The sequence below is a fragment of the Centroberyx gerrardi genome, chromosome 13 (assembly GCF_048128805.1).
Source record: "Centroberyx gerrardi isolate f3 chromosome 13, fCenGer3.hap1.cur.20231027, whole genome shotgun sequence".
Taxonomy (NCBI): Eukaryota; Metazoa; Chordata; class Actinopteri; order Beryciformes; family Berycidae; genus Centroberyx; species Centroberyx gerrardi.
Window position 1 is genome coordinate 21,021,690 of NC_136009.1, and position 27,418 is coordinate 21,049,107.

Consider the following 27,418-nt stretch of genomic DNA (forward strand, 5'->3'; position numbering starts at 1 on the left):
CGATAAGAAATGATGGAAACCATGGGGAACAGTGTTAAAGTCGAGATGAAACGGCATTTCGAGAGTATCTAACTTCCGTATCGTGACGTATTTCCGAGTGAAACAGGAAAGACAGGCGGGACATAACGTTGGGAGGAATTTGATTTGAACGTTGAAAAGTGGGTGTGTCATAACACCCGAAGACACACCGAAGTACCATGCTGTTGCTAGCTAGCTAACTAATGAATCTTAGCCTCTTAGCTCTGTGCGCTAAAAGTTGAAGATTGATTGATGGGTGGATGTCATGATATTATTGGTTGAAATTAGTTACAGGCATGCTTACGTAAGCACACGGCATATTTTGTTTTACAGGAAGAAAACATGATTGAATTTTGATATAAGAATACAATGAAATTGATTTTTGGTATTTTTTTTGGCATATATTGTTAAATAGGTGCACAGTATGACCGGGGATGTGATCTAAAAGGGTTAAAAAGGCATTTTACATTTCATCTCGTCTTTAAAGGTATTAGTGAAGTCCTTGCTTGATTTTAACCTGTCAGGTAATCCTAATCTTCATATGTATTTATCATCCATTCATGCAAGAGAATCAGCTCCAGGACAGTTCTACTGGTGAGATTATGCTGCAGACACCAGATGATAGATGTGATAGAAGTGAGGTTAAAAGATAAATTATTTTTCTCTGATCTCTGTCCATCTCCCTTCCTTATCCCCCCTTCTCATTCTGTGATTTCTGGTAGATTTCCATGCCTTTGCTCAGGCCATTTTGACAGTGTGGCATTCCCAAGATGATATCAGCGTCACTTTTAATTAAAGTCCCAACCAAGTCCCAACATACTTTTACATTACAGAAATTAGAAGACATTAGTCACTAGAGTTACTAGTGTTTGTCCTGCAAATAATCTTTTGTTTTTTTTATTTTTTTTCTCCTTTTTTGTTTTTTTTTTTTTGTTTTTTTAAAGCAAGATCAGTGTTCATGAATACTAAGCCAGGACGACTGTGTGAACCTACTGTCATCAGCTGCCTTATAGGAATAATAATATACTATTTGAATAAGAATCTTTATTTATACAGCACTTTACAGCGTATTGACAACAAAACCAAGACAATGCAACAAAGCAAGCAAACAAACAAACAAAAAAAACTAATACCCTGGTTTGCAACCATGTATTTTATTCTTGCGTTGCAGCCTTTTGCTGTGGGTATGTTGCTTTGGGCACTTTTTATTTTCATGCATATAAACCTGTTATTGTCATTTTACATTATGCAGTGTAATGAGAAGAGGAACCTTTGCCAACTTGGCAACTTTGTCGCTAGATATAACAACTTTTCAGACTCCCCTGGCGACTTCTCAAAAGTGACAAATCTAGTGACATTTTCTAACCATGGGGAACAGTGTTAATGTGTTGAATCCCAAAGCACCTGGTGACAAATTGGCACAGCTGATGCTGATTTTTGCTACTTGCTTGTCTGATGATCCAAAGAGGTCTGATGATGAGTAGCCCCTCCCTTCACTAAGAGCAGGGACTGTAGCAGGGACTAGTAGCACTTTACCATGTAAAGTGCTGCTAATTTTTACTGGTTATTTTTCATGGGTGTTACTACATTCAATTACAGATGAATTCATTTCAAATACTGATCATTCCCAATTAGACACCCAAGAGCCTACATTGTTTTGTTCCATGAGGCCAGACATTGCCAACTCCTTTGAAATCCCTCACACTTCATGACAAATTGTTAAGTAACTGCATTTAAAAATAAGAGAACACCAACGATACAGTGTATGTCCCATTAGATTCTGCTAGACTCTGCATTCTCGATCAGTTTACTGGTGTCCACCACGTCAGGCTGGGGCCGCTCACCGTCGAAGTACAGAGGGTTGTCAAAGGTGGGTAAGTGGCGACCAGACTTCTTGTACAGGAAGAATCCAATGACTGCCAGTATGGCAATGACAGTAATGACCAGCACAACTGCCAAACTTGTGCGGACACGGTGACGGGGATCCAATATCAGATGTGCTGCACAGATTCAATAAGTAGATTATGATTAGTCATAGGAATTTAATTAGAAACACAAAATGAAAACAAATTCGTGGAGAAATGGCTCTCCAATTATTCATTTATTTATTTTTAAATCCACATGGGTTTTGATGACACGACTACAGGAGAACAAGAGATGTAACTTACCACCTGTTGGTGATGGCTCTGGTAGTAACACTGTTGGGAATGAAGGGAAATGTGATTAGATAACTTGTAAGGAATATAATTGTTTGATTCCATTGGCAATTTACTATGATTTTTCCGCAACCAATTAATCTCAACCGTTAATTGAGTTCCTGTTACAACATTACACCGGTTATAAATTCCTGTTATAACGAAAAGATTACAAATTCAGTCTTCAGTGGTCTGATGGTCTCACCTTTGGGTGTTTTACAGATGTACGCCCTGCTATGCCAACCGTGGCCTGTCCTCCATGTCCCATCCGAGGACAGAATCTCTCCATAACCGTCGTCATCAGGCTCATCTGGACCCCAGTTAGTATAGTCCATGACTGTTTTGTCCAACCACAACCACTTCCCTGGGGACAAATAGAAAGTCTCTACATTTTCTCTTTGATAATTTGACAGAACAACAACATAATATCCTTATGTAGCTATAATGTACACTATTTGTTGTCTTTTTTGCATGAAAATATATATATTTTTGTTCATTTAATAATGTATGTCTTTTCTGAGTTCCGAGTTCTCATAAATTTCTGACTTTAATCTCAGACATTCTGAGTTTTTTCTCTGAATATTACCCCTTCCCCCCATACTTTTATTAAAGTGTGGAAAGAAACAAGATCTGTCACAGCCTTTTAGTTCTCCCAAGGTGCTTGAGTAAAGAAGTGAAACAAACCAAAAAATTAGCTACACTTTGAACAATAAAGGGAAAAGAAACTATTACATTTTGTCCAATATAACATGAAATTTCGATATAATTTTTCTCCATTTGTTGTTCACCAAGTGCAGCTTTTCTTTGTCTGTCCAGCTCACATCTTTATTCAGCAGAAATAAATAAATAAAGAATTCAGCAGCATCGTTTGTGTAATCAGTTCATTTCAATGCTAGTTTAAAAGTCAATTTTTTTTCATTTACTGTTGGCAAATTTTTCTTTTCATGAAAGAGCAGAGAGTGTAACTGTACCTTTGTGAGTTTTAAACAGGCCGATCCAGAAAGAGCTTTGGCTGTCTTCAAAGATTTTCACATTGCTTTTAATGAAGTCTTGCTCAGAGGGATCTTCAATGCTGGCCAGGGTCCCACCTTCACCGCACAAAATAGTCAGTTCTCGATGAAAACTAAACACAGTTTACTGCTTTAAACTTTGATATTAGACCATCCACAGAAAAGCCTTACCATGTCTGACACAGTTAGAAGCTGCATTTGCCCATTGAATTTCTTCTGGGATGAAGACATAACAATGACCCTTAAATGGTAGCCAGGCAGAACGGTCTCTATACGCTACATCCACCTCTTCAGGGCAAACTCCTGGGAACTGTGTTGACTCTGTTGGCGGCACATCTGTGAGAAAAATAATGGCAACGTAAGCTGAGCTGACGTGAGATCCAGTGCAGTGAACTGAACACCTATTTGACACTGTGATTCTATAGTTGCATGCCACATCATGTTTTTACCACATCAGGCATAGAATGTGGCATAGAATACACACACACACACACACACACACACACACACAGTATATATTCATATAATTCAAAATATTTCAAAGTATTTAAGAACAATTAGCCTATGACTTAGAAACCTTCTGAATGTTACATTATTGCCAATCAAATAAAGACATCTATTGTCTTTATTTGATTTGGCATTTATGATCACTTAAATTTGTTGGCATTTAACATGACTGATTTATTCAATTATTTGAAATTATATTAACCTGCTAATTGTCATACCTGTAGACTTCATACAAACACTGCTCATGGTCCGATTGCAGAAAGCAGTCTTCCATTTTCCATCCACATCCAGATACACACAAGGTCGATCACTACTTGGTTCACCTGCGTCCCATTTGAAAAGGCTCATGTGCCATCCATCAATATACCTGAAATAACCACCAGTCTGAAAGCAAGGATGGATCAAAATACATTCAACTACAGAATACAAATTACCTGATTAACTTTTTGATTACTTGGCTTCAATTTCTTCATTTTTTTATTAATCAGATAAAAAAAAACAAAAAACAGATGTATTTCTGTTTTGCATTCAGTTACTCTTCAACCCCAATAAAATGTTTGTGGAACGATTTGTCTTGTAATTGGTTGTTGGTTGTTGGTTCTTATGGAGCTTATTGGCCAGATAAGATCAATACTGCCACTTGAGGATTTCATGCTATAAGTCATGGACAAATGCTTCAACCAAAGACTTCAAATTAAACTTCATAAAAGCCATGAATAATAACAATAAATTATTCTTGAATGATTTCAAAACATGACTTAATTTCTACAATTATAAAAATACTACTTGAACAACTTTATTTTGAAATTAATCATCATCCCTGAAATATCACCATTCATAGAGGTTAGTTTTCTGTGCTATTGTGAGATACTTCCTGCCCTGTACCTCGGCTTTGTTCAGTCCAATCCACAGAGGAGCCTGGAGATTCATGGCCTGCAGCTCAACATAGGCCTGTGTCCACTCATTTCGCAGGCTAGCCAGTTTGGCACCATCAGCTTCACAATGCTTCTTGGCTTCATTCCAGGTCATATTTTGAGTCATAATCTTAATGGAGTCATTAGCCAGCTTGACATAGGTGTTCAGAGTTGTTGATTCTGTTGTGGCTGGGATAGTTGGGTCTGTTGAGGGTGAGAAATTAGATCGGAAGCGGTTTTAGTTTTTCCATTCAGCTTCATGTCAGGAGCACTGTGGCATCACAACAGTTTACAGACACAATCATTGATTCACCAAATGTATTTAAGATGCTGTTTGAATAGGCCTATGGTATAGTTTAGCAGATGATTTTTTTTATTGTTTGAACCTCAACTCAGCTACAATTTAAAAAAAAAAAAAAAAAAAAAAAAAAGTACATTGGAAAATATAAAATTGGGGACATTACAGAACAGCCACACAGAAAGTCATAAGGTTACAATTCAGTCATTATCTACTCAGGCAAAACTCTATTGAAGTTTGTATGAAAAACCAAACACAGAGCTAGTCCATATAATTTTATCCCAGTCTTCTTCCAAAGTATTGAAGTTAATACGGCCATCTTTTTACAGCTCCCAAAAATGCACACAATGTCAATCAAACTATAGAAGATAATGAGGTAAACATTGGACTTTTGGACCCGCAATGCAATCATTTGCCAACAAACACTAGATGAGCAGTTGAGATATGTGATGGAAATTCTATTCATTTTTTTGGAGGTGTAAAGCGATGGCTGAAATGGAGCTATGGGGGCTAACTCACTGTGTGTTTGGTTTTGGAGTTTCAACTGACAGGGCTAAAATCTTGGGCAGTTTGTTTTTTGCTTTTTTTGGGATTAGACATCCTTGCAAGAATTGCATGTGATGATGCTTTCCACCAAACTCACATAAATCTGCTCCAGTACATCTTGGCTGGTGCTGAACCTCACTGACTTGTGTGTTAGTCGATTTTGTGCTGCCATTGTTCTTAATAAACCAAACTTCAGCAAATTCCTAATGTAAGAAATACTTGAATATTATTTTTTTCTTGTCAACTACAAGCAGTTCTAGACCAGAGGAAACATATTAAAACAAAAGGGCAGACGATGAGCTCACCAACATTTCGAAGACAGACATATCCATTGGTGTCATTGCAGGACTTTGATATCCATTTCCCAATCCCAAGGGCAGGACTGCTGCTCATCAAAACACACTATATAGAAAGGGAACAGTTAGGGAAATAGCAAACTGACAAGATCCAAGGTCGTGGTGCATTTTCTGGTTAAGGATATAGCATATCTCTCATAGGACAGTTTATTGTGTTTTAATGAATATTCATTCTCCTGTAGAAAAAAATTAAGAAAAAAAAGAAAAGCAGAAAAAGAGTGCGTTGCCCTCTTTAATCTCTGTGATGTCATTCATATGACACCACAGGTGTCAGGAAACAGAAATGGCAACTGTGACACCATCTCATAGGGCAGTTTATTCTGTTTTAATGAATATTCATTCTCCCGTTGAAAAAGAAGAAGTGATTTTGGAGGGATCATGATACATTTTCTGCTTTGGGCCTGATAATGCTACTATCACATAAAACTCATTTGGATGTAAAACTTGTGTAAACAATATTAACAATAATTTGTATATAAAGTGTGTGCAGTGTACAGAGCAAGGTCAATACATTCACTGTCTATGGGGCAACTCTGCAATGCATGCTCAGTGAACACATTATACATAGCAGCGACCTATTCAGAGTTTTTGGTAATTTCATGATTTACCACCTGATGACATTGTGGCTACATTCTATGGCAGGAAGTGTACAGACTGATCTCACAGAAAAACGTGAAATGAACACGATTTGTTAACAGCAAATTACGTGTTGGTGGAACGTAAAGTGTTAAATTTATGTATGATGTCTATATATCTATATATCATATACGTAGGACACACGACTATAAACAGGAAGTAGTGTCACACTGAAGTAGCACGGTGGCCAGTAAGGGCACGGGGGTCGGGTGGTGGGTGGGCGTATACATTTGTCTTTGATGCTGGCGACCGGCGTTCGATTCCCAGCGTTTTCAAAGGACATTTCAACCGTAAGTCACATTTTATTTTTTAACAAACGTTTTTCTTATTTAACCATGACCAAACCATATCCCTAACCTTAACCAAGTTGTTTTAGTTGCCTAAATTTAACCATTACCTTAACCCAAACCTTAACCAAGTTGTTTTACTTGCCTAAATTTAACCATAACCCTAACCCTAACCTTAACCAAAGTTGTTTTACTTGCTAAACTTAACCGTTAACCAACCTTTGGGATATAATTCAATTAATGGTGGAGGAATATATTTCAATTCGTTGAGGGGGAACGTAATTCAGTTCAAGGTGGAGAAACGTTATTTTCCCATAATACGTGTTCATAGTATGTAAATCGTCGTTTTAGAGATCGTGTTCATTTCACGTATTTGTGTGACATAATGTTGGAATTTTATTATGTCCATTCCCCATTTCAGACTGCTGTGATAGTAAATAGCTACCCAATGTTACCAGTAATTCATCAAATTACCAACAAGTGACAGTTGTTCAGTTAACTCCAACAAACCCAATGAGATTGCAAAGATGCACAATATTTTGTATATTACTAAAAAAGCTTTCTTTCCACATTATTGATTTACTAACTAGCCCAGCATAGACGAAGATACCAAATAAGATTTCTTCTCCCAATTAAAAAATGTTTAATTGGACAATTGACATGATATTGTTGTTGTTATTGTGATTATTATTAGCATTGTAGTGAACCTGCTACACACGGTTAGATTTTGTGTTGAGATAACTGTACAAGTGTCAAGCCTGTCAGAGTAAAATAATAACACTTCTGGTCACAGTTTTTAAAATAAAGCCCTTATTGATACATCAAGCATTATTACAAAGTACTTAAGAATGACTTCAAGTCTACTGTTAGCATGTAATCTAACCCTAACCCATGTAATCTTATTATTGCAAGATTCAGTATTAGCCTACTATTAGCAAAAGATGAAAGTTAACATGACTTCTTTCCCCAGTTGACACTGGTCTGTTAAACCCTATATTATCGTTTATGGTACTGTAATTCATGAGACATAAATAATTAAATAATTAATATATTTTATCCAATTTCATGTTACCATGATGTGGAGACCATAGAGATATAACAGTAATTTTTTTGTGTTATATCTCTATGGTGGAGACTACCAATTGACAGTGTTACCAAGTTACACCTAAGCCATGGATCCTGGAACTTCACTTTTCCAGTTGTCATGACATGAAGTGGTTAAATCAGAGGTAAAAAGATTCGTTGCTATGACGAATCTTTGGTTGTCTGGCTACATTTTCACAACATCATGCTGTAATTTGGTTGGCTGGGACATCAGGATGACATCACATCTCTGGTTTATAGTTTGGGGAGAGAGTTCTTCATGTTGACAAATGCTGTTTGGTCTGTTCTAGGTCATGACAATAACTAAATGGAGTGGTATTCCACTTTACAATAAAGTTTGAACTTGTTACCTCATTCCAGCTTCGATCAAACAATCTTGGAAAACGGCGAAGCATCTACAATGGAGAATCAGATATATTTTTTTTATCAACAATGCACTAAAATAAAAAATTACAAAAACTTGATATTATAAACAACAGTGCAGCATACAACTCAATTTCTCATCACAATACTGAATATAGATTCTGTCTTACAGCATGGCCCCAATTGGTGTATCACCTTGGTCACTGCTCAGTCCAGTAAAATTCATCACCTATTATACTATTCAGTCCAATCCAATGATGAAAGTGTGGCTACATTCTATGGTCATAATTGTATTATCTCCATTCTTCTCCCAATTCAAAATGTTTAACTGGACAATTGACACAATATTATTGTTATTACTGTGATTATTATTAGCACATGTGCATATGGACGTAACAGTAGTGAACCTGCTAGTCAGGGTTAGATTTTATGTTGAGATAATTCTACAAGTGTGAAGCCAGTCAGCGTAAAATAATAGCACTTTTGGTCACAGTTTTTAAAATAAAGCCCTTATTGATGAACCTACGTCAAGCAATACAAAGTACCACTTAAGAATGACTTCAGGTCTGTTGTTACCGTGTAATTGTATTATGGGAAGTTTCAGTATTACCCCACTATTAGCAAAAGATTAAAGTTAACATTACTTCTTTCCCCAGTTTACACTGGTCTGTTAAACCCTACAATATTATAATTTATGGTACTGTAATTCATGAGATTACGTCGCTATGCCAAATCTTTGGTTGTCTGGCTACATTTTCATAACATCGTGCTGTAATTTGGTTGGCTGGGACATCAGTATAACATCACATCTCTGGTTTATAGCTTGGGGAGAGACTTCTTCATGTTGACAAATGCTGTTTGTTTGTTCTAGGTCTTGACCATAACTAAATGGAATGGTATTCCACTTTAAAATTAAGTTTGAACACGTTACCTCATTCAATTCTTCATTAAAAATTCTGTAACGACGGCCATGTCTCTACAACGGAAAATCAGAGTCATAGAAATTTTTATCAACAATATGCTAAAACAAAAAATTACAAAGACTATATATTATAAGCAATTGTGCGGCATACAACTCACTTTCTCATCACAATATTTAATATACATTGTCTACTTACATCATAGCCCCAATTGGTGTATCGCTTTGGTCGCCCGTCAGTCCAGTACAATCCATCACCATGTAAACTATTCATACCAATCCATAGGTCTGTAGAAGCCTCGGCCATTTGAATGATTAAAAACACTGAAAATGTCAAATATAATAGTGATTCAAGGTTCACCAGACATTTTTGTGCATGGGTGTAATGGTTGTTTTTTTTTTGCTTGTTTGCCTTTTTTGTTTTGTGTTGCTTAGCAAAGCATTGCTTAGCACGTTCAAGGGTTTTTGGTGTGTTCCTGTACCGTAGGTGCAATGTGGAACCCTTTTCCAGAGGTTCCCATGTATGATTCTATCTTAAACTAACTGCACAACAGAAAAACTTAAAACACTTTCCCAAATGCACATTGGTTTACAATTCAGAATCAATAGCCATCCATTATCCAGTGACCCATTTTAACAAACAAAGTCAATGATTCTAATTGATCATAGCTTTGTCCTGGAAGGACTTCACTACCACTGTTATAATGTATTTATCAGCAAAGTATTGACCTTGTGCATTTCAAAAAAATAGCAGAGAAAAAGGTTTCTTTTGGAAGAAGAACCCTCACAGAAACCTCTTCAGAAGCAAAACATTTCAAGCAAAATTGTACCATCTAAGAACCATTTTGGAACAGTTTCATTTAAATGCATGTCAATCATTTTGCAAGATACTCATAACATTACATTTACATGGTGTATATATAATGTGCATAATGTTTTATTGGCAAAAACAAATAAAACAAACCTTGCACACGCCGTGAGAGAATAGAGACTAAATTTCCTCCCATTGTTTTGCATTGTGTCCTTGCTCCATCCCACGTGTCCTTCTGGTTATTAATGATGCTGTAACACTAGACAAGAAATGATTTTCAACTCCTGAAAAATACACCAACCAAAACACAACCAACCAAACATTGTCCTTATAAAGTTACCATATCTAAATCTCACATGACAAAAAAGATTGAAAGATTGATTCATTAATCTGACAAAAGATGTGACATTTTAAAAAAGTGGTAGATAAGGCTTTGTGCACTAGACATCATTATTTAAGCAATGTTGTCAAAATCCAAGGCACATGTCTTTGCAAGTACTGAGGATTAAGTCTGTTCAATGGTCTTAACATCATGACATTCCCATCCTTTTCATGGTATTCCCATCCTCAACTACTTTAAAAGTTAACCGTGACCTCTGACCTTTGAGTCAAATTTTGACCAGTTGACTGGGCAGCCACCTTGAGGAGCCACTGTGGGGGCTGCAGTGGTGTTGACAGGCGGTGAACCACCTCGTTTACAAATGGACTGGTGCTCCCACCCACAATTATAATCATGCCAGAACCCTGTGAACACATTGAAGATATTATGTTCAACATTTCAGCAAATACAATGTACATGTATTTAATGTAACATCAAATCCAACGATAGTGCTTTGTTGCTTTTTGCCAGTGAAGATGAATCAGTCTTTAGTTTGCTCACCCATAGAGGAAGTCATGACGGCACAATTCTCATCATTGTTCTTGAAGTCAGGTTGATGTTCGTCCCACCACTCAAACTCCACTGGAGAGTCATCCATCCACCTTTGTGCAACACAGGCAAATCAGTTGAAGTTTTGTCACAAAAACATCTTCCTCTGCAAAGGATGCTTAATGATGGACATGTTTATTTTGATTATTGTTGCAACATTCAGACAAACTGTGGAAATGTAGCCTACACATGAACAAACACTGAAAATCTTTAAACAGCTTATTAAATTGAACAAGCATTCAGGTTTAAAGTTTTGAGTTGAAAATTGATTTGTTTGAGTACTTTCAAATTAAGATTGGTTGCTGCATCCAATTAAATGTTACTCACAAACTTTAAGATAATTTGAAATTTGACATACAATTATTACCACCCTCGCCTTAGCTAAAAAGGATGTAGCTTTCATAGCTATCTGTATAATCAGCATAATGAACCACATTCTGCACTCAGAGAGTTAAAAAAAATCAACTTGTTTTTTCAGAGAAAGTATTACTAATGTGTCATTAATGCTTTTGGTCACAATTATTGTTGTAACTAAAAAATAAGAGTTGTGTTTTGGGAGTTTCAATAGTTTCTTCACTCTGCCATAACAACCAATAAATGCTGATACTTTGGTTTCCCTGACAAAAGTTGATCCTTATTAGAGATAGATTGCATTACAGTGTCTTCAACCCCCTTGACTTTTTCCATATTTTGCAGGCTGAATTCAGAATGGAATGTACAAATGTAGTGAAAATGAAAGGCATAAATGTCTTATTAAAAAAAGTGTTCAACCCCATGAGTCAGTAATTTGTTAAAGCACCCTTGCCAGCGTTTATAACTAGAAGTTTTCTTGGATAGGTCCGTATCAGCTTGGCTTATCTGAATTTTGGGATTTTCTCACATTCACAGGTTCTCCTCAAGAATTTTCCTGTAATTGGCTCCATTTATTGTTCTCTCTATCCTTACAAGTCTCCCAGTTCCTGCTGCTGAAAAGCCCCCCCAACTGTATGATGTTGCCCCCGACATACTTCACTGTAGGGATGGTGTTAGATCGGTGATGAGCTGTGCCCAATTTCCACCAGACATAACACTTTGCATTACGGCTCAAAAGTTCACTTTTCATTTCATCAGACCACAGAATCTTTTGCTTCATGCTCTCAGAGTCTTTCACATGTCTTTTTGTAAATTCCAGGCTGCTGTCAGGTGCTGTTTTTCTAGGAGTGGCTTCCTTCTGGTCACTCTGCCATACAGCCAAGATTTGTGATGTGCTGTAATGACTGTTGTCCTTCCAGCAAAATTTCCCATCACAGCCAAGGAACTCTGTAGTTCTGTCAGAGTTGTCCTTGGGCTCTTGGTCATCTCCTTGACCAATCTCCTTCTTGTCCAGTTGCTCAGTTTGGCCAAACAACCAGCTCTAGACAAGTTTGATCAGATCTAGCCTATGCTTCCTAGCGATTCTGTCTTTGAATTCTACGGATAGTTTCTTGGACTTCATGGTAGAGTTTCTGCTCTGACATGCATGGTCATCTGTGGGACCTTATAGAGATATGTGTTTCATACTAAATCAAGTCAAATCAACAGCATTTGCCAGAGGAGGACTCTAATCAAATTGTAGAGATATCTCAAGGACATTCAATGGAATATGAAATATGCACCTTGACTCCATTTGGAGTGTCATTACAACGGGGTTGAATACTTGGACTCAAAACATTTCAGCTTTTCATTTTTAAGAACTTGGTAAAAATTGTGGTTAAAAACGCTTGTGTGTCTGACAAAAATCCTAATGTAAGCCATTTTGAATTAAAGCTGTAACACCACAAAATGTGAAAAAGGTCAAGGGGGTTGAAGTCTTTCAGAAGGCACTGTACATTTCAAGTTGTCATACATTTGCATTTAATTCATACTCACCCATATGTTCCATCAAGATCCACTGTCAGACCTATGTAATAAAACGCATAGTTTCTGGATATCTACACACACACACACACACACACACACACACACACACACACACACTGTGAGACCTACAGTACTTATTATATATGCTGAATGTGAATGCCATGACCATTCAGCAATGCAAGTAATGTACCTTAAATGTCACTGCCTACCTGTTTCCATAAAAATACGTTTTCAGCTTCACTGTTGATAACTACCAAGTCGCCATGTCTCTGTTGACAGAAGTGACGAGCATCTTCCATGGCCATTGAAATCGCATTAATATAATACTGATTTCCTCTCCACTCAAGCCAGCCGTCTGCAGTGACATTATGCTCTACAAAGATTTTAGAGGTTAGCATATAAATTTACAGTATATATTATATTATATATTATATATTGTTTTTTGTTTTTTTTGTAGGACACAAAGAAAAATTGTGTCCCATGCATTCTTTTTTTGTGATGTTTGTTCATTCTTTTACACAAATTATTTTTGTGTAATAATTTTTGTCTTACACCTTGTCACAATCTGGTGACATATATTCAAAATTAAGAATTTTATATTATTATCAGATTATCTTTTAGTGTTGATGTTTAACCAAAAGTTCACAGGTGTAATCCCCACTAGCTGAACTGAACTCACTGTAAGTTGCTTTGGCTAAGAGCTTAATTTAAATGACAGAAAAGTAAAAGTAATCACTGTGGCCATAGAATGGCAACTCACCAGTGACGGTGTCATTTGGAGGAGGCTTTGGAGTCACTCCTGTAACAGTAGAGAAAAAGACACTCAGAAGTCAGTTGAAAACAAGCGCAGCAACCCATACTGTGAGCTTGGCCTGAGCCTTTCTTCCTGAGTCAATATTGGTTTCTGTTGTCAAAAACCAGGGCAATGAGACCAATATATGTATTTGAAAAACCGAAACACCACAAACATATTGTGCTAATCTCAAATATACAGTACACCTATTGTATGGAATTAATGTAAGCTAGGTAACAGTGATATATAAGTTATTTTCTGGGTGCTTTTATGTGCTAATACCATGTTCCGCCTTGTGCAGTGCTAGTGCCATGCTCTACACAAGTCCACAGTACAAGATTAGAAAAGATTAGACTAGGGTGGCGTAGTGAGTAAGAAAAATGCAGTCGAACTACAAAGACCCAAGTTCTACGCCCTATTGGAAAGCATTCACCCTACTGAAGTTTGCGCCTTACACTGAATCCATACTAGCTCCAGGGATCGTGTTCTGCAGTCAGACCTCCATGTGTGGACAACAGTGAAAAGGAGATTTCCCTCCCCAGATCAATAAAGTGTCACATTATTACATCATTTGAGGCATGGGTAGCCAAGAGGTTCGAGAAACAGGCCTGGTTGCTGGTTCAAATCGCCAGACTGTCTGGAAATCTGGGTGGGGAAAGCAAATAACATTCTCCCCTCCCTCAACAATCAGTGTTGAGGTGCAACGCATTTAATTCCAAATTGCTCCCATGGAGCAGCGCAGTGGCCAACAGTAGAATACTGTGGTTGTAGCGGGCAGTTTGTAGGTGGAAATGTATGTAGCTGTATGAATGTGAAGTAAGGCAGTGTTGAAAAAGAGCATGGATGCTCAGTCAACTTTCCTTATATAAATAAAGGTTACAAAATAAATAGACATTAGCAGTATGCCTTCACTATTTCTTGAACCTGTGATGATGATGATGTGAAGACAAAAGACATGGATTCAACCCACTGTACCTGCACGGATCTGACACAGCCAGCCATTGTAACTCTCACAGTGCACATCATTCCAAGAACCGGAAAGATGCCAGTAATATGTTTTGAATTCAGCACAAGATTCCACATTATTTTTATTGTTTGGCTCTCCAGTCTGCCAGTGCTGGAAATTTAGCTGTGAACACAAACAACAACACAATTACTCAAGGCTTTATTGTCTATTTATAATTAGACTTTGATAAACAATCTAAGAATAGCCTATATGATTAAACTTTTCAAAATTCAGAATCTTAAAAATTTCAAAATTAGATGTACATTAAAAAAAAAAAAAAAAAAAAAAGCTAACTCACTGGGGATCCATCACTCCATACATAACCGGTGCTTGGGTCAGGGGCACTAAGGCCAATCCAGGCAGTTCCATGGCTACAGTGTGCAAAATCAGATAAATGAGATGATTATCCAACCTTAATTTAAAATGCTTAAACAGAGAACTAGTGGTTATTTAAAATACAAGTTGGAATATTTGCACAAGTATTTGTACACTATGCCACTCAAGCCTCAGGAATTATGTTCATGCTTGTAACCTCTCTGATGGTGCACTGTCCCAATGCTCTGCTGGACACTAACCACCCATCCCCTTTAGCTACAACCATACAGTGTGCCATGCTGCGTGGACGCAGCAGAGAGGATTGGCGGCAAAATCACCTCTGGTAGATAGCTAGGTAATGCTTTAGCAAACACCATGTTAAGCAACTGTAGGCTATTAGCATTATCCAAAGTATGAAGATAAGCCTTTCATTAATCCAAAGTTGGTATTGTTTTTTATTCTACCGCCTGTAGATTCATAACTTCTGCAAACACAGACTCAAATTTTACTGACTTTCTGCGTAAACAAAACAAGTTATGCTGCAAGCCTTGTGAAAAGAGAGCTCAGCCATTGAAACAGCATTCTTTATCTCAAATTTTATGTCCATTTAACCACTAAACAAGCCTGGCAGGTTTAGACACATGTCAATAGAATCAACTAATAATTCAGCCCTACAGCTGCAACAAGTTCTTATTCTTTCGCTTTTAGGATAAGTTGCCAACTATTACTTAGCATGCTGTATGCTGAAGCATTAGCATGCGCACCGGACAGAACTATCTAGCAGAGACACAGCGATGATTTTGGTGCCAATCCGCTCATCAGATACTTGGTAAGGTGATCAATGGATCCAAAGTGTCAAAAAGATGGTGTAGGCTAATCTTTTAAAGGTAGATAACACAAAAATCAAAAATAAAGTAGTCATTTTCCTTTCCTTTTCCTTCTACTTGTATTTAAACAGATCATACCGTCCCAGTCTTAGCTCAGCAGTACTGTGGATGCTGAGCAGATCTCCTCCAATGGCCCTGCAGTAGTCCCTGGCCTCATACCAGGTCTTCAGACGTGGTTCATTAAAGAACTGGAACACAAACAAGAGGTCAAAAAATGGCAAGTTCTTGGTTCTTGTTATCCCATTCATAATAATTATGATTATATATATGATTATGTTTACAAAAGTAGTAATTTTTGAAGAGAGGAGAATGATCTGGCTGTGCTTGACCAATAGCAGAAACATGTAGACATATTTTTTGTAGGTGGGTAACATACAGTATATTTCAGTTGTGTTCAGCTTAGGGGTGCAAATGGGTATTCAAGTAAATCAGTACTTGTTACCAAAACATTCTGATTGAAAATCATTTTGTAGGCATAAAATCCCAAATTTCCGACATGTTATAAGGTTATGGGTGTAGTTCCTACAAAGTTTTGCTGCAGCAGATATTAAATTCTAAGCTAGTGCGATCCGGCTGATATAGGCCTATCTCCTCACTGCTCTTTGACAGTTTTGCTTGCCTAGCTATCAAAAAAGCCATGGCTGACAGCGGTACACAAAATATCAAATGGCGGTACTTTGACCTGGATTTCTGTCTTATAAAAAGAAGTGAGGGGGAACCCTTGCTTCTTTTTATAACACTATATTATGAAGTCCAATCCTTTTTTGCCAACATTTTGAATTGTGCCTCATTGAGGAGACAATTTGTCAACAGACTATGTGATTGGTTTGATCGGGGTTGATGCAAAACCGGATTACCGCTTCTCTGGACGTTGCAGAACGGAGACACATTCAGGTAATTTTATGTACAAAAAATCAAACCCACCCCATGACAAGTAGATAATGGAAAACAGAGAGACTCGCCCAAGGAACTCTCACTGATGTTCACGACAATAAGAACAACCAGGCAAAGCAACCTCTCGCACGCGTGTAATTGGACTACGTTTTATGTTTTATGACTACTATTTTTTAATAGCAAAATGCACAATATTGTTGCACTGTATAGCCCTGGCACTGCAATTCTGTAAATTATAACCATTCATCAAATTCTAGTCTATGCCAATTAGTTAGCTTGTCCAAGCAGCCACCAACAGTGTTTGTAAAACATAGTGTGATTCAGCCTGCGCAACGCAAGACAGTTACGTTGAGAAAGCACTTTGGAAGCAGTCAGTGTGTGTGAGTGGTGTCAGCGCAACTTTGATGAATGAATTGGCCGATTGTGGAGAAATTTTCACCAGTTACAATCTAACATCGTCATATCGTCATATCGTCCACCCCTACTTGTAGGCTATTTGCCCATAACGTTCTTTATGAAAATTAAATGTTCAGCTGTTGCACTTTATGTTTTGGGTATGCATTTTATTTATGGATTGATAGATTCAAAATAATATGTTATTTTTTGGGTAGCCAGCCTATAGGCTATGTGACTTAAATTGTTGCATACAGCGGCACTTTGACCTGATACAATAGAATCAGAAGCAAACAGATGAAGATATTGGTTATGATTTTTATTTAATGGCCAATATTTTCAACATAATATGCTATTTATTTGATGGTAGGACTTGCACTGCATCACGGAGGGACTCTGAATCTGTTCTGGAGTCGCTGTCCAGTGCTTAAGTTTGTAAGCCTGTCATGACATCTGTGGTGCTGTCCAGTGCTTCCTTCCTTGGATCTGAAGGACTGAGTTCTTAAAAAAATAAAAAAATAAAATAACGCCTACAAAACGAGTACTTGTTGAGGTATTGGAACGTGTGTTCAATTGCATCCTTAGTTCAGCTGAATTCAACCTTTTCTAATTCTTGTGGCTGTACCTTAAAGCAGTTTCTTACTCCCACAAGATTCCAGTTGTCGGCACACCTGGGAGGGGCGAGAGTTGGTGGGACAGGGGTTAAAACTGCCCCCTCTGCCAGGTGCTTGCAGATGTATTTCTCCTTATTGGTGCAGGGCAGCACATCCCAGAGTCCAGCAAAAATCCCAGTTGTCATGGCAACACAACCCTGTCGGTTGCCTTGCATTGTTGAGGGAAAAATTAGAAAATGTCAAGACCCCGTTTCTACAATATCTTATAAATGGAATTTCAAGTTTCTCCATACCTGGCATTTCAGCATTCCAATGAGTAAATTTCACTGAGTTTGCGTTGGTCCACACAAAATCATCAATGTTTTTCTGGTTTGAGAGTCCGAGCCAGAAGTACTTCTCTGGTCTGATCCCCACCAAGCTGACAAGGAATGCATTATCCACTCTGGAAATATTTAAAGAACTTCATAGGACTTCTGGTCATACTGAAGTATGTAAAAATGCTGTAATCCACTTTTTGTAAATCCCATTAAAATCTTGAACTCCTGAGGTATAGCAATTGATCAAAAATGTTTGGAGTAAAAATAAATGTTCTTACCCATTTGAAACATCAACCAAGTAAGAGTCTGAGCTCTTGCATTCATCTTTAGCTTCATCAAACGTCTTTGTCTCTGACCCTATGAAGTAGCAGTAGGAGCCATGCTTTTTCCAACCCTGGAGTATAGGAAAACACAAGAAAAAAAGTTCAACTGGCTTTCACTATTCAATATCTTTAATCAAATCAAACAGTATCCATTTTTTCCCCGAGTGGGCTGACCAAGAATGCTCTATGTCCCCAAGTCCCCTAAGTCCCTTTGTATAGGCTATTGATTTAACTAATCTACTCTTGAGTTGCTGTTTGTTTATTTGGAAATAGATAACTACAGATAAGAGGTAAGCTATCATCATTTCATTTAGTTTACCATTTGGTGTGTCCTTGTTTGTATGCATGGATGTATTAAAGTATGGATAACATTCATGTTCATAGTTTATATAGCGGCAGCCGATGCACAAGTACACTTGCGTGCGTTAAAGTTTGTTGACACCAGCTCGAGCCCCCGTTTTTGCCATACTGCAGAGTGACTGACTCTCCATTGCTGAAATGCGCGCAAGTCCGTTTGTGTAGGGTATCGATATTACTAATTAGCCTGGGGCAAAGGCTTATGCCCGAAAACAGGCAGTGTCGCATCGATTGTGGCAGGGAACATGTAATGGATTGCACTGAGTCTACTATATGTGTAGATTCAGAGCACTCAAATCCATTTTCCATGCCATATTTTATGCCACTGCACCTTTTTTACCGCACAGGGCATTGCCCAAGAGCCTGAAAATGTTGCACTACGTCTCACTGACTTTCAATAGGGAGGAAGTATCTTCTGGAACCTACATGAAAAGAAGGTCCCGTACCATTTAGACAGAAAGTCATGGGTCAAATGTTTCAGTTCCTGACAGACAATGATCCCCAAAGGCTGCATTTGCGGTCTGGCTAAACTAGGCTTGCCTAGTCTTGTTAAAGTAGCAATAAGTAAAACTTTTACTGCCCTATACCACAAATGTATCTTGCCAGAGAATGGATTGGAGACAAATAAGTTGAAGTTGGGAACTGAACATCTACAAATATATCTTTAGTGGTAATGATGTATAACCCAAGACTGTCATCAATATTGGCTCAGCATTTGTGAAATGGAGAGCACTAAAAACTCAAAGAGGTTTTCCAGTGAGTGAGCTAGCCACAGTCTTGCTACACTAATGAGTGAACTTTTAATGTCATTACCATGCTAGTTAGTGTCAGCATGCTAGCTAGCCAGCAAGGTTAGCTTTGACTAAAAAAACACACAAGTTTACATTCTGGGGCATATATTTTTTGTAATTTCTCTTGCATAGCCACAAGCGAGTGCACATGAGCACAAATCAAGCAAAAATAGTGGATTGTAGCTGTAATCCCCATTTAAAATTGTAATCTTTTTGTCAACAGATTTAAAGGATAAGGCTGGTGTTTTTTAATGCATTGCTTACCATCAACAAATCCTATGAAAATAACAAAATCAGCAATGATTTTGTTTTGCCAACAAGTCTCGTCCGTGTAGCCAGTGCCAATGCAGCCATAGAACTCCATTGTATTAAAAAAAACGGTTAAAAACACGTCACAGAGCCATGCCGTTGCTCTGGGCAACATATTTCATCATCGCGATGCACCGGGCCAGCCAACTTTTTCCTCAAACAACTTAATAAGCCGGCTGTAAACACGATCTCAGGAAAGTAGTTCCGTAGCACCGAAAATAGTCCCCAGCGTAATGAAGAATTTGGTCCCATTTGAATTTGATTTGGTAATAACTACAACAGTCTGACTTTTCATGGTAACAGTTAGCGATTCTTAAAATTGAAACTGTCTTTGTGAGCTGTATTTCAAGGTTTTTAGCTTACAATTGGAGCCAATGACTTCCAGGTTGACGGCTTAAAACGATACGTGGGAATTCAGAAAGTAACGGGAGTAGAGCAAACGCAATTGTTGATTTTGTTATTTTCATAGGATTTGTTGACTGTAAGCAATGCATTAAAAAACACCAGCCTTATCCTTTAAGTTACCTCCTGTCAATACAGTACCATAGTTAGATTTTTTAGTGAAAATGAAGAATGTTGTGAATTTTGCAAGAGCAGGCACCACTTTTTACAAATTGTGGGCGCACTATAATGAAACTCATTTGGAACATCTGTAAATGTGTTGCTTTAAATGCGAGAGACAATTAAGTGATTTTGTGATTGAATGGAATACTGTTCTAATAGCATTTCAAGGTTAAACTTTAGGCATACACCATGAAAAACCAGATGCAGATGTTACTATTATTTTCACAGAAATATAAATTAACTCACAGGCTTGCAACCTATATTCAGCTCCAGTTCATCTCCAGAGGGTTTGGAGGCACTCCTCTTCATACAGATGAAGCCATGTTTCTCCTCACACACACGGTCAGCCCAGTTCCCATTCTGCGAGAGAAAAGTATCATAAAATGCATGTATATGTACAGATTGGATGTACTTGATGGACGTGCTACAGTCAATGTATGTTAAAGTCCAAAACCAATTTTAAACCTATACACCTTTAACGTACATACCTATTAAGCCCATGTACCCATTACCATTTTTGAAGTCAAATAAAAAAGAAAGAAAACCACCATCACTTTCCTACTTACATACTGTACTGGTTATTATTCCAGCCAATCAGTTGAGTCCTTGTTCAGGTATGGGTGACAATGTGAAAACACTTCCTGGTGGCGTTGTTGAAAGTCAAGCTATAACTTTGCTACTGAGGTGACCCCGAGGATAACATATCTTTTGGTATTTTGAACCGTTTCATGGGTAAATACCCATTATGTATAAAAAAAATTGAGATTAATGTTTAGTATAGTTATAGATGTAGGTGTATACATATATATATATATGTACCATGTGGTGCTCCCTACCTCTCCCCTGATGAGAACACAGTCCCCTTGGTCAGTGGAGACATTAGGGTTCCCAAACTCCCAGCTGGTGAAGGTGACTGTAGAGTGGTCACCCCAGTCAAACAGCCCCTCTGTCTTCCTGTCATTCAGTCCAATCCACAGCTCATCACTGGTTGCTGCAGACATGGAGAGAGGAAAATGCTCCTTGTTCTGTAAACCAGTGGGATAACAGACATTTGCACACTCTTCAAATATGTTCAGTATGGTTTTTTAAGGCTTTGGGTGTGGTGCTCCCCTCCTACTCAGGTAAAGGCCATAAGTACGTGCACACTGAACATGAGATGTTGTACGAAATGTAGGGCTACAGAAGACTAATCTGTGTAGTTAGTCGATTGCACACTCTTTGCCATTGCTCCAAGAGCGCCCCCAAAATACCTTGTGTGCTTTAACTTAATAAACTGTTGTAAAAGTCAGTGCTAATGGAGTCAAGTAATATCAATGGGGTTGACCTGGTATTCATCCCTCTCATATGGATTTATGTGACAGTGTATGATGAGTCGTAACAATGGTAAATTAGTGGCATGCAAGTGGACACATTACTGCTCCAGCTTCCTGACAGGATGAAGCTTGGGGGCGTTATCTATGTTTATTATAAAAGAGTTGAGTTATGCTTTTGTTTGTGTCTGTTTTCTTCATGTACCATATCCAAGTTGAGAGATGACAAAGCTTTGGTCCTCCACATTGTGGATGCTCGCCAGGTCTCCTCCTTCTTTACGGCATTCAGTCTGAGCATCAGTCCATGTTTTCTGAGCACGCTGAAGATGGAAGCAGTGGCCATTGTAGGGGATCCAAGGGCTTGAACAAAATCCTGTCTCAACTGATCATAAAAATAACAGAGAAATAAGGACTGAATGATACTATCGTGAAAGCGTTACACCAATAAACAGTACAATAACACAGTAAACAAAAGGAGGAATAGATCTTTTTCTGTACCTTGAACAGGAGGCGGCAAGGCCCCTTCCATGTAGCAGATGTACCCCAATTTCTTGGAGCAGGATGAACTTTGCCAGTAGTACTGTACACTGGAATCAACAATTGCACAGTTGTGTCCTGGATCAGGAAGTGGATGTCCTAAAAATAGATGAGAACTGAACTTAGGGTTCTGTCTTTCCAAGATCCAGAACCAGGGGAAGCCCATTGACATTATGTCTTTGTAAACAGCTCCACATCAGTTATGAAACACTGTATGTCCCGGAGGCATCAAATTCACTCAGAATTAACTGCAAAATTAAGCCAATCAATAAATAATCACTAAATATGAAGTTTCATATAATACATTTTACCTGGCAAACAGCAACCTTTTGATTGCAAGCTCAATATTCTAAACTCAGAGCTATTGGTGCCCCCAAATGAGAATGACAGTAAAAATAAGTTATTGGTGTATAACAACAACAAAAACAAAAATATAGCACTTATCTAATCACAGAGTTTACAAAGTTCATAAAAACAGATAAAAAATAAATAAAAAATAATAAACAACAGATAAGGATATATCATTACAGAAAATGTAGTCTGTATGACTGAATATTAAGAAGAAAGAATTTAAGAAGAATTTTAAAGATGATATAGATTTAGCTAGCCTGACTTCATCAGGCAGGATGTTCCACAGTTTAGGGGCCTTATTACTTTGCACTTTAATTTGTACATATGAGACCATGTGGAATACAAACATTTACACACTGGCAAACAAGGTGTAGAAAATATGAGCATTCGGCTGGCACACATTTGAGAAACAGGGAGCGGAAGTGTCAATTTATGCCATCTGCTGGTTGTGTTCAAAGGCTAAAAAAATCACTATTAATTTTCCTATAGGGGGATTTTTAATAATTAATTATAAACAGCTTGAACTTTCATATATCAGACATTTTGCGACACTAAGGCACATCAGCTAATAATGAGAACAATATAATTTTTTTGCAACGGCATAAGTGTAGTGTGGAGCCCGCCCGGGGCCATGTCGTAGAAACAAAATCGATGTGGAAACCTTTCGGTTTTGAAATCCGTATGGACAGTTTAACAATCTGTAATCTCGAATTAGTAATCCCTACTGTCAAATTAATAATTAGTTCCCTTGAATTTTACAAGTGCTGGACCAGGTAGATCATGTGAAGGTGCAGTTAAGGTTAAACACATTAGTTTATTAAATTAATGTAATCCAGAACAATATATGAATAATGAAATCTATATCTTTCTTATTTTAAACTTCCGCCCAAAGATTGACACTAAGACATAAATTTGAGGGAACAGATTACTACAGATTCGAAAGTAGGCTACAGTGTGTTAAACCGAGAGCACGGGTTTCCACATTGATTTTTTTCTACCAAGTGGCCCGTAGCGAGCTCTGTATTGTACAGAACTACAGCCACAGCCTTGCTGCTGCACTGTATGATTGCATTACATCTCTAAAATGAGGGTGAGCAATCAAGAATGAGAATTATAGCATTGCATTTTAGTGCCACCAGATCATTTGAAACACTGAGATAACGATACATTTCACAGGAAACAGAGGTGTAATCGTACCTCATGTTTAATATGAAATGTGCAAACCATCCAGTTCATTTTGATGGCTAGTTTCCTCAAACAGCAGGGGGGCAACATGACGACTCCGCTTTGGTCTTGAGTGCCCTGCCAGAGGATCTCAGGCTGCACTCAAGTTCACAGGGGGTTTAAAGGTCTGCAATATCGCTGGGGGCCTTATTGAACTTTAAAAGTAATGAGCAAAATCTTGAAATCAATTCTAAACTGACTGGCAACCAGTGTAGTAATTCCAGAATTGGTGTGATATGATCTGGCACCAGTTAAACATTATCAAATACAATTATTGTGGATTTGCTATCATTAAATTGTAAAAAATTCTGATACATTGTGCACTTGATATTGTGGAGGCAATTGTTTAGAGACTCAAGGTTGTTTGGATCATCATGTTTTAATCGGAGACATAGCTTAGTACAGGCATCATCATAGCAGTGAAATGCATCATAGCACAACAGAACAACGAAGTGTTGTATTGGAGAGAAAACTTACCAGAGTCCCAGCTCAGATACCGGAAGGGCTTCCCATTAGTCCACTGCCAGCCATGTTCCTGGTCCAAGACCAGCCCAATCCAGAGTCGATAGTGCTCTGTACCCAATAGCGCTGTGTGTGTGTGTGTGTGTGTGTGTGTGTTTGTGTGGTTGAAAGATGATGAAGGAAAATGACAAAGTAATGAATCTTTCCCTCATACCATTTAAATGGTTGTTAGTAAAGCACAAAGCATAATTGCCAGTCTAATGATTGTGATAACGGAATAGTATCCATTCAATTTATCAATATGATGCAGTATAATTATAATGAAGAGTTCCATTCCAAATGAGATATCCACTAATGGACATAAGTGCCAGATAATCTTAGAAAATGATTAATAGCACAAAATCAAAATAAATTATTGCATGTCTTAAGAAACAACCTAAAAAACAATCTATGTTGATAAAAAAATAATTGGACTTTTACAGACTGGATCATGTTGAGAAATATTGAACGATGAACTTAAAGTTAATGATTATTTTTTACAAAATGGACACAGAACAATTTCACAATAACAAATGAACACTTTAAATGACGTCTCAGTTCATCAATACAAGGTGTTCATTTATCAGAGTATGCGGTGTGGTGTATTTACCAATAGACCCTTACTTTATCACTAAAGCAGATATCCACAGGGGGGCGCTGTACCTGTGATGTAAGCCTGCTCATGGGGATCGGTGATACTGAGCAGGGAGGCACCTTGCTGTTTGCAGCTGGTCTGAGCTTGAGGCCAACTCAGAGCAGATTGTGTGTTGATCTGGTAATATGCTCCTGTTGCAATGTTTTTCTTCCAGTGTTCTTTGGCTGGGAAAGTTAGATACAGAAACATGGAAAAGCTAATTGTTTGATAATTTCAAAATTCAACTGGTGGTAGTAGGTCCAGCATCAAAATAATGCTTTGTGCTTTGAAAAACTAAACTGCCTGAAGACACAAAAAGCCCTTGATATTGGCTCATGGCTCATAAATGTCTTCAATACCCACCTACTTATTTCCAAATAATGTACACAAAGTAATGTATGCAGTAGAAATATGCATTCCACCCACTGTTGTATAATTAAAGTATAGGTATAATTTTCAGAGGCAATACTTACAAGAGGTTGGGCAGAATCCCCAGAGTTCATGATCATATTTTGTTTCAACTGCACACCAAGAATGCGTCGGTGACTCAAACTTGGTGCAGTCTGCAAACCACCGGTCTTTGTACAGGAAGGGAAACATACAACGCCGGCCAGCTGCATTTCCTGCAATGGTGTAAAGTTCTGAACGGGAATAAAAGCAAACAGACAAAAAACAGAGATACTTGGTTAGAGAACATCTTTAACTGCACTGATTAGCCTTTTTTAAGAATATGAGTCTACTTTCTAAATATGTGTTGTTAAATTTTGATTTCAGAGTGGAATTAAATCCTCCAAATCATTTGTTTTATCTTTTCCACACCACTGATTTCCAGAGACACAGACAATTCTAGTGAAGAAGGATATATCATTTTGAATCATAATTTTCATAATTCAGGTGAAGATCTGAACTGAAGATACGTGGTCTTACGTAAATACCAATGCAACCAGTAGCAGTTAGTTACCAGCCCATCTGTGGGAGTGACTTGACCAAACAATGTCACTTGAGTAAGTTTAAAGGAGTGCTCCACTCACAACAAAATCAACCTCCGCATTATTGATTCCAAGAAGTTTTTTTCATTAATGTGATTTCCCAGATTGTGGTTAGCAGCAGGGTTAGTTATCATATGAAATACATGCATCATTTCCTGTCATTAAGGGGGGATTTAATTTTTATTCTGAAAAAGAAGAACTTTTCAAATTTTTAGTTTTTTGGTATGACTTCCCAAGATCAAGGGAATATGTAATATTTTAATGTAATGTAACTGAATCACATTGCTTGAGATGGCAGAGAGAAAATTTATGGAGAATCTGTAAAAATAAATAAATACTGCCAGTATGTATTGCACTTCTAACATGCCTTGAAAATTTCATCACATGTAAAATAAAAAGTTGCTTTATACATTTTCTTTGCCCCCAATCTGGACTCCGAAATTTTGGAGCAAACAAAATTGTGTGTTTGGGTGATTATTTTGGTCTTTTGTATGTCCATGGAGGAAGACACCGTGTCAAGTTTTTCTACCGGGAAAACAGCAGACCGTGGTGGGACTCGACATGTACAAATAAGTCAATATTCCACCAGTGCCACCTCTAGTCTGTGGGGCTAACTGTACCTCTGTATGTTCTTGTGCAAGCTCCACTGGATGTTCCTGAAATTGTGATGTGGCTGTTTGGCCCTGCTTCTTTGGAGAGAACTATTGAGTCTTCTGCTTTGAAGTCTATGTAAAGCTCTTGGCCTTTGAGGGCAAGAAGTGTTTCATTCTTGCATTCCCACTTTTGCAGGTCGCTGTTTTCGTCACAATCGTAGAGGCTTATTTCACTTCCCACACTTTTCCCCTGGACTCCCAGGCACTTTTTTCTCAAAGGATCGAAAAGTCGGTCACCAGTTGTCCAGCGCACATCATAGCAGCGGGTTCCTTTTTTCACCAAACAAAAACCAGTGGCCTTGTTAATGAGTGAGAATGGTGAATCTGCAGAGAAAGATTTTTCAAAGAATTAGTATAAAGACCCACATTTCTAGAGCTTGTTTCTCTTCCCCCCCAAAAAACATAGTAGTTAACATAGTACTACATAGTAGTTTAATGGGATATCACCTCACAGTGATAATTTCCAGACTGAGCTGAAATTTAGTAAGCAAACAAAGTCCTGACTACCATCCTTCAGCAAAGTCAAAATACAAATTTGAATCAGAATCACTTCAATCTTTAAGAACAAAAAATTTACAGGAATTTATCTAGGTAACATTGGTGCCAAGGCATATTGGCAACATACAGAGTTCACAGTACATATTGACCCACATGGTACAAGGACAAAGGGCCTTTGCATACAGTGTAAGATATACTGTGCACAGTAGACTCTTCAAGTCACACAAAAAAGCTTGGAATTAAAGCTTCTGATACTGTACCATTTGAAGCCAAACACTGAGATGTTTGGATGAGGAGCACAAAAGCTGCAGCACTTATCCTCATGGTTAGCATTCTTCTGAAATGTCTTACACCAGCAGACATTGTTGATGCATTGCTAGCAGAGGAC

General features: G+C 37.9%; 1 protein-coding gene across 1 annotated transcript; it reads right to left on the reverse strand.

Annotated features, from left to right (window-relative positions):
* Positions 1 to 1,045: 1,045 nt before the first annotated feature.
* LOC139926504 (macrophage mannose receptor 1-like) lies at positions 1,046 to 27,418 on the reverse strand. Its single transcript, XM_078287879.1, has 31 exons — positions 27,291 to 27,418; positions 26,500 to 26,856; positions 25,364 to 25,531; positions 24,920 to 25,075; positions 24,233 to 24,343; positions 22,142 to 22,279; positions 21,849 to 22,025; positions 21,170 to 21,324; positions 20,580 to 20,693; positions 18,268 to 18,383; positions 17,966 to 18,114; positions 17,684 to 17,880; positions 15,850 to 15,959; positions 14,868 to 14,940; positions 14,539 to 14,692; positions 13,531 to 13,569; positions 12,980 to 13,143; positions 12,780 to 12,841; positions 10,845 to 10,945; positions 10,566 to 10,708; positions 10,118 to 10,223; positions 9,353 to 9,477; positions 9,166 to 9,210; positions 5,794 to 5,890; positions 4,616 to 4,848; positions 3,949 to 4,114; positions 3,395 to 3,559; positions 3,185 to 3,301; positions 2,419 to 2,577; positions 2,187 to 2,216; positions 1,046 to 2,018 (listed from the first exon to the last, which is right to left on the reverse strand). The coding sequence occupies exons 1-31, from the start codon at positions 27,391 to 27,393 to the stop codon at positions 1,792 to 1,794; spliced, it is 4,257 nt and encodes a 1,418-aa protein (XP_078144005.1). The 5' UTR covers positions 27,394 to 27,418; the 3' UTR covers positions 1,046 to 1,791.

Bases quoted from the DNA above. Each gene is read 5' to 3' on its own strand.
- LOC139926504 (XM_078287879.1), bottom strand. From the start codon at position 27,393: ATGTCTGCTGGTGTAAGACATTTCAGAAGAATGCTAACCATGAGGATA. The intron at 25,076-25,363 runs GTAAGTATTGCC...TAACTTTCCCAG, and splicing joins GGGATTCTGCCCAACCTCTT to CCAAAGAACACTGGAAGAAA. The intron at 20,694-21,169 runs GTAGGGAGCACC...TTTCTCTCGCAG, and splicing joins GTGTTCTCATCAGGGGAGAG to AATGGGAACTGGGCTGACCG.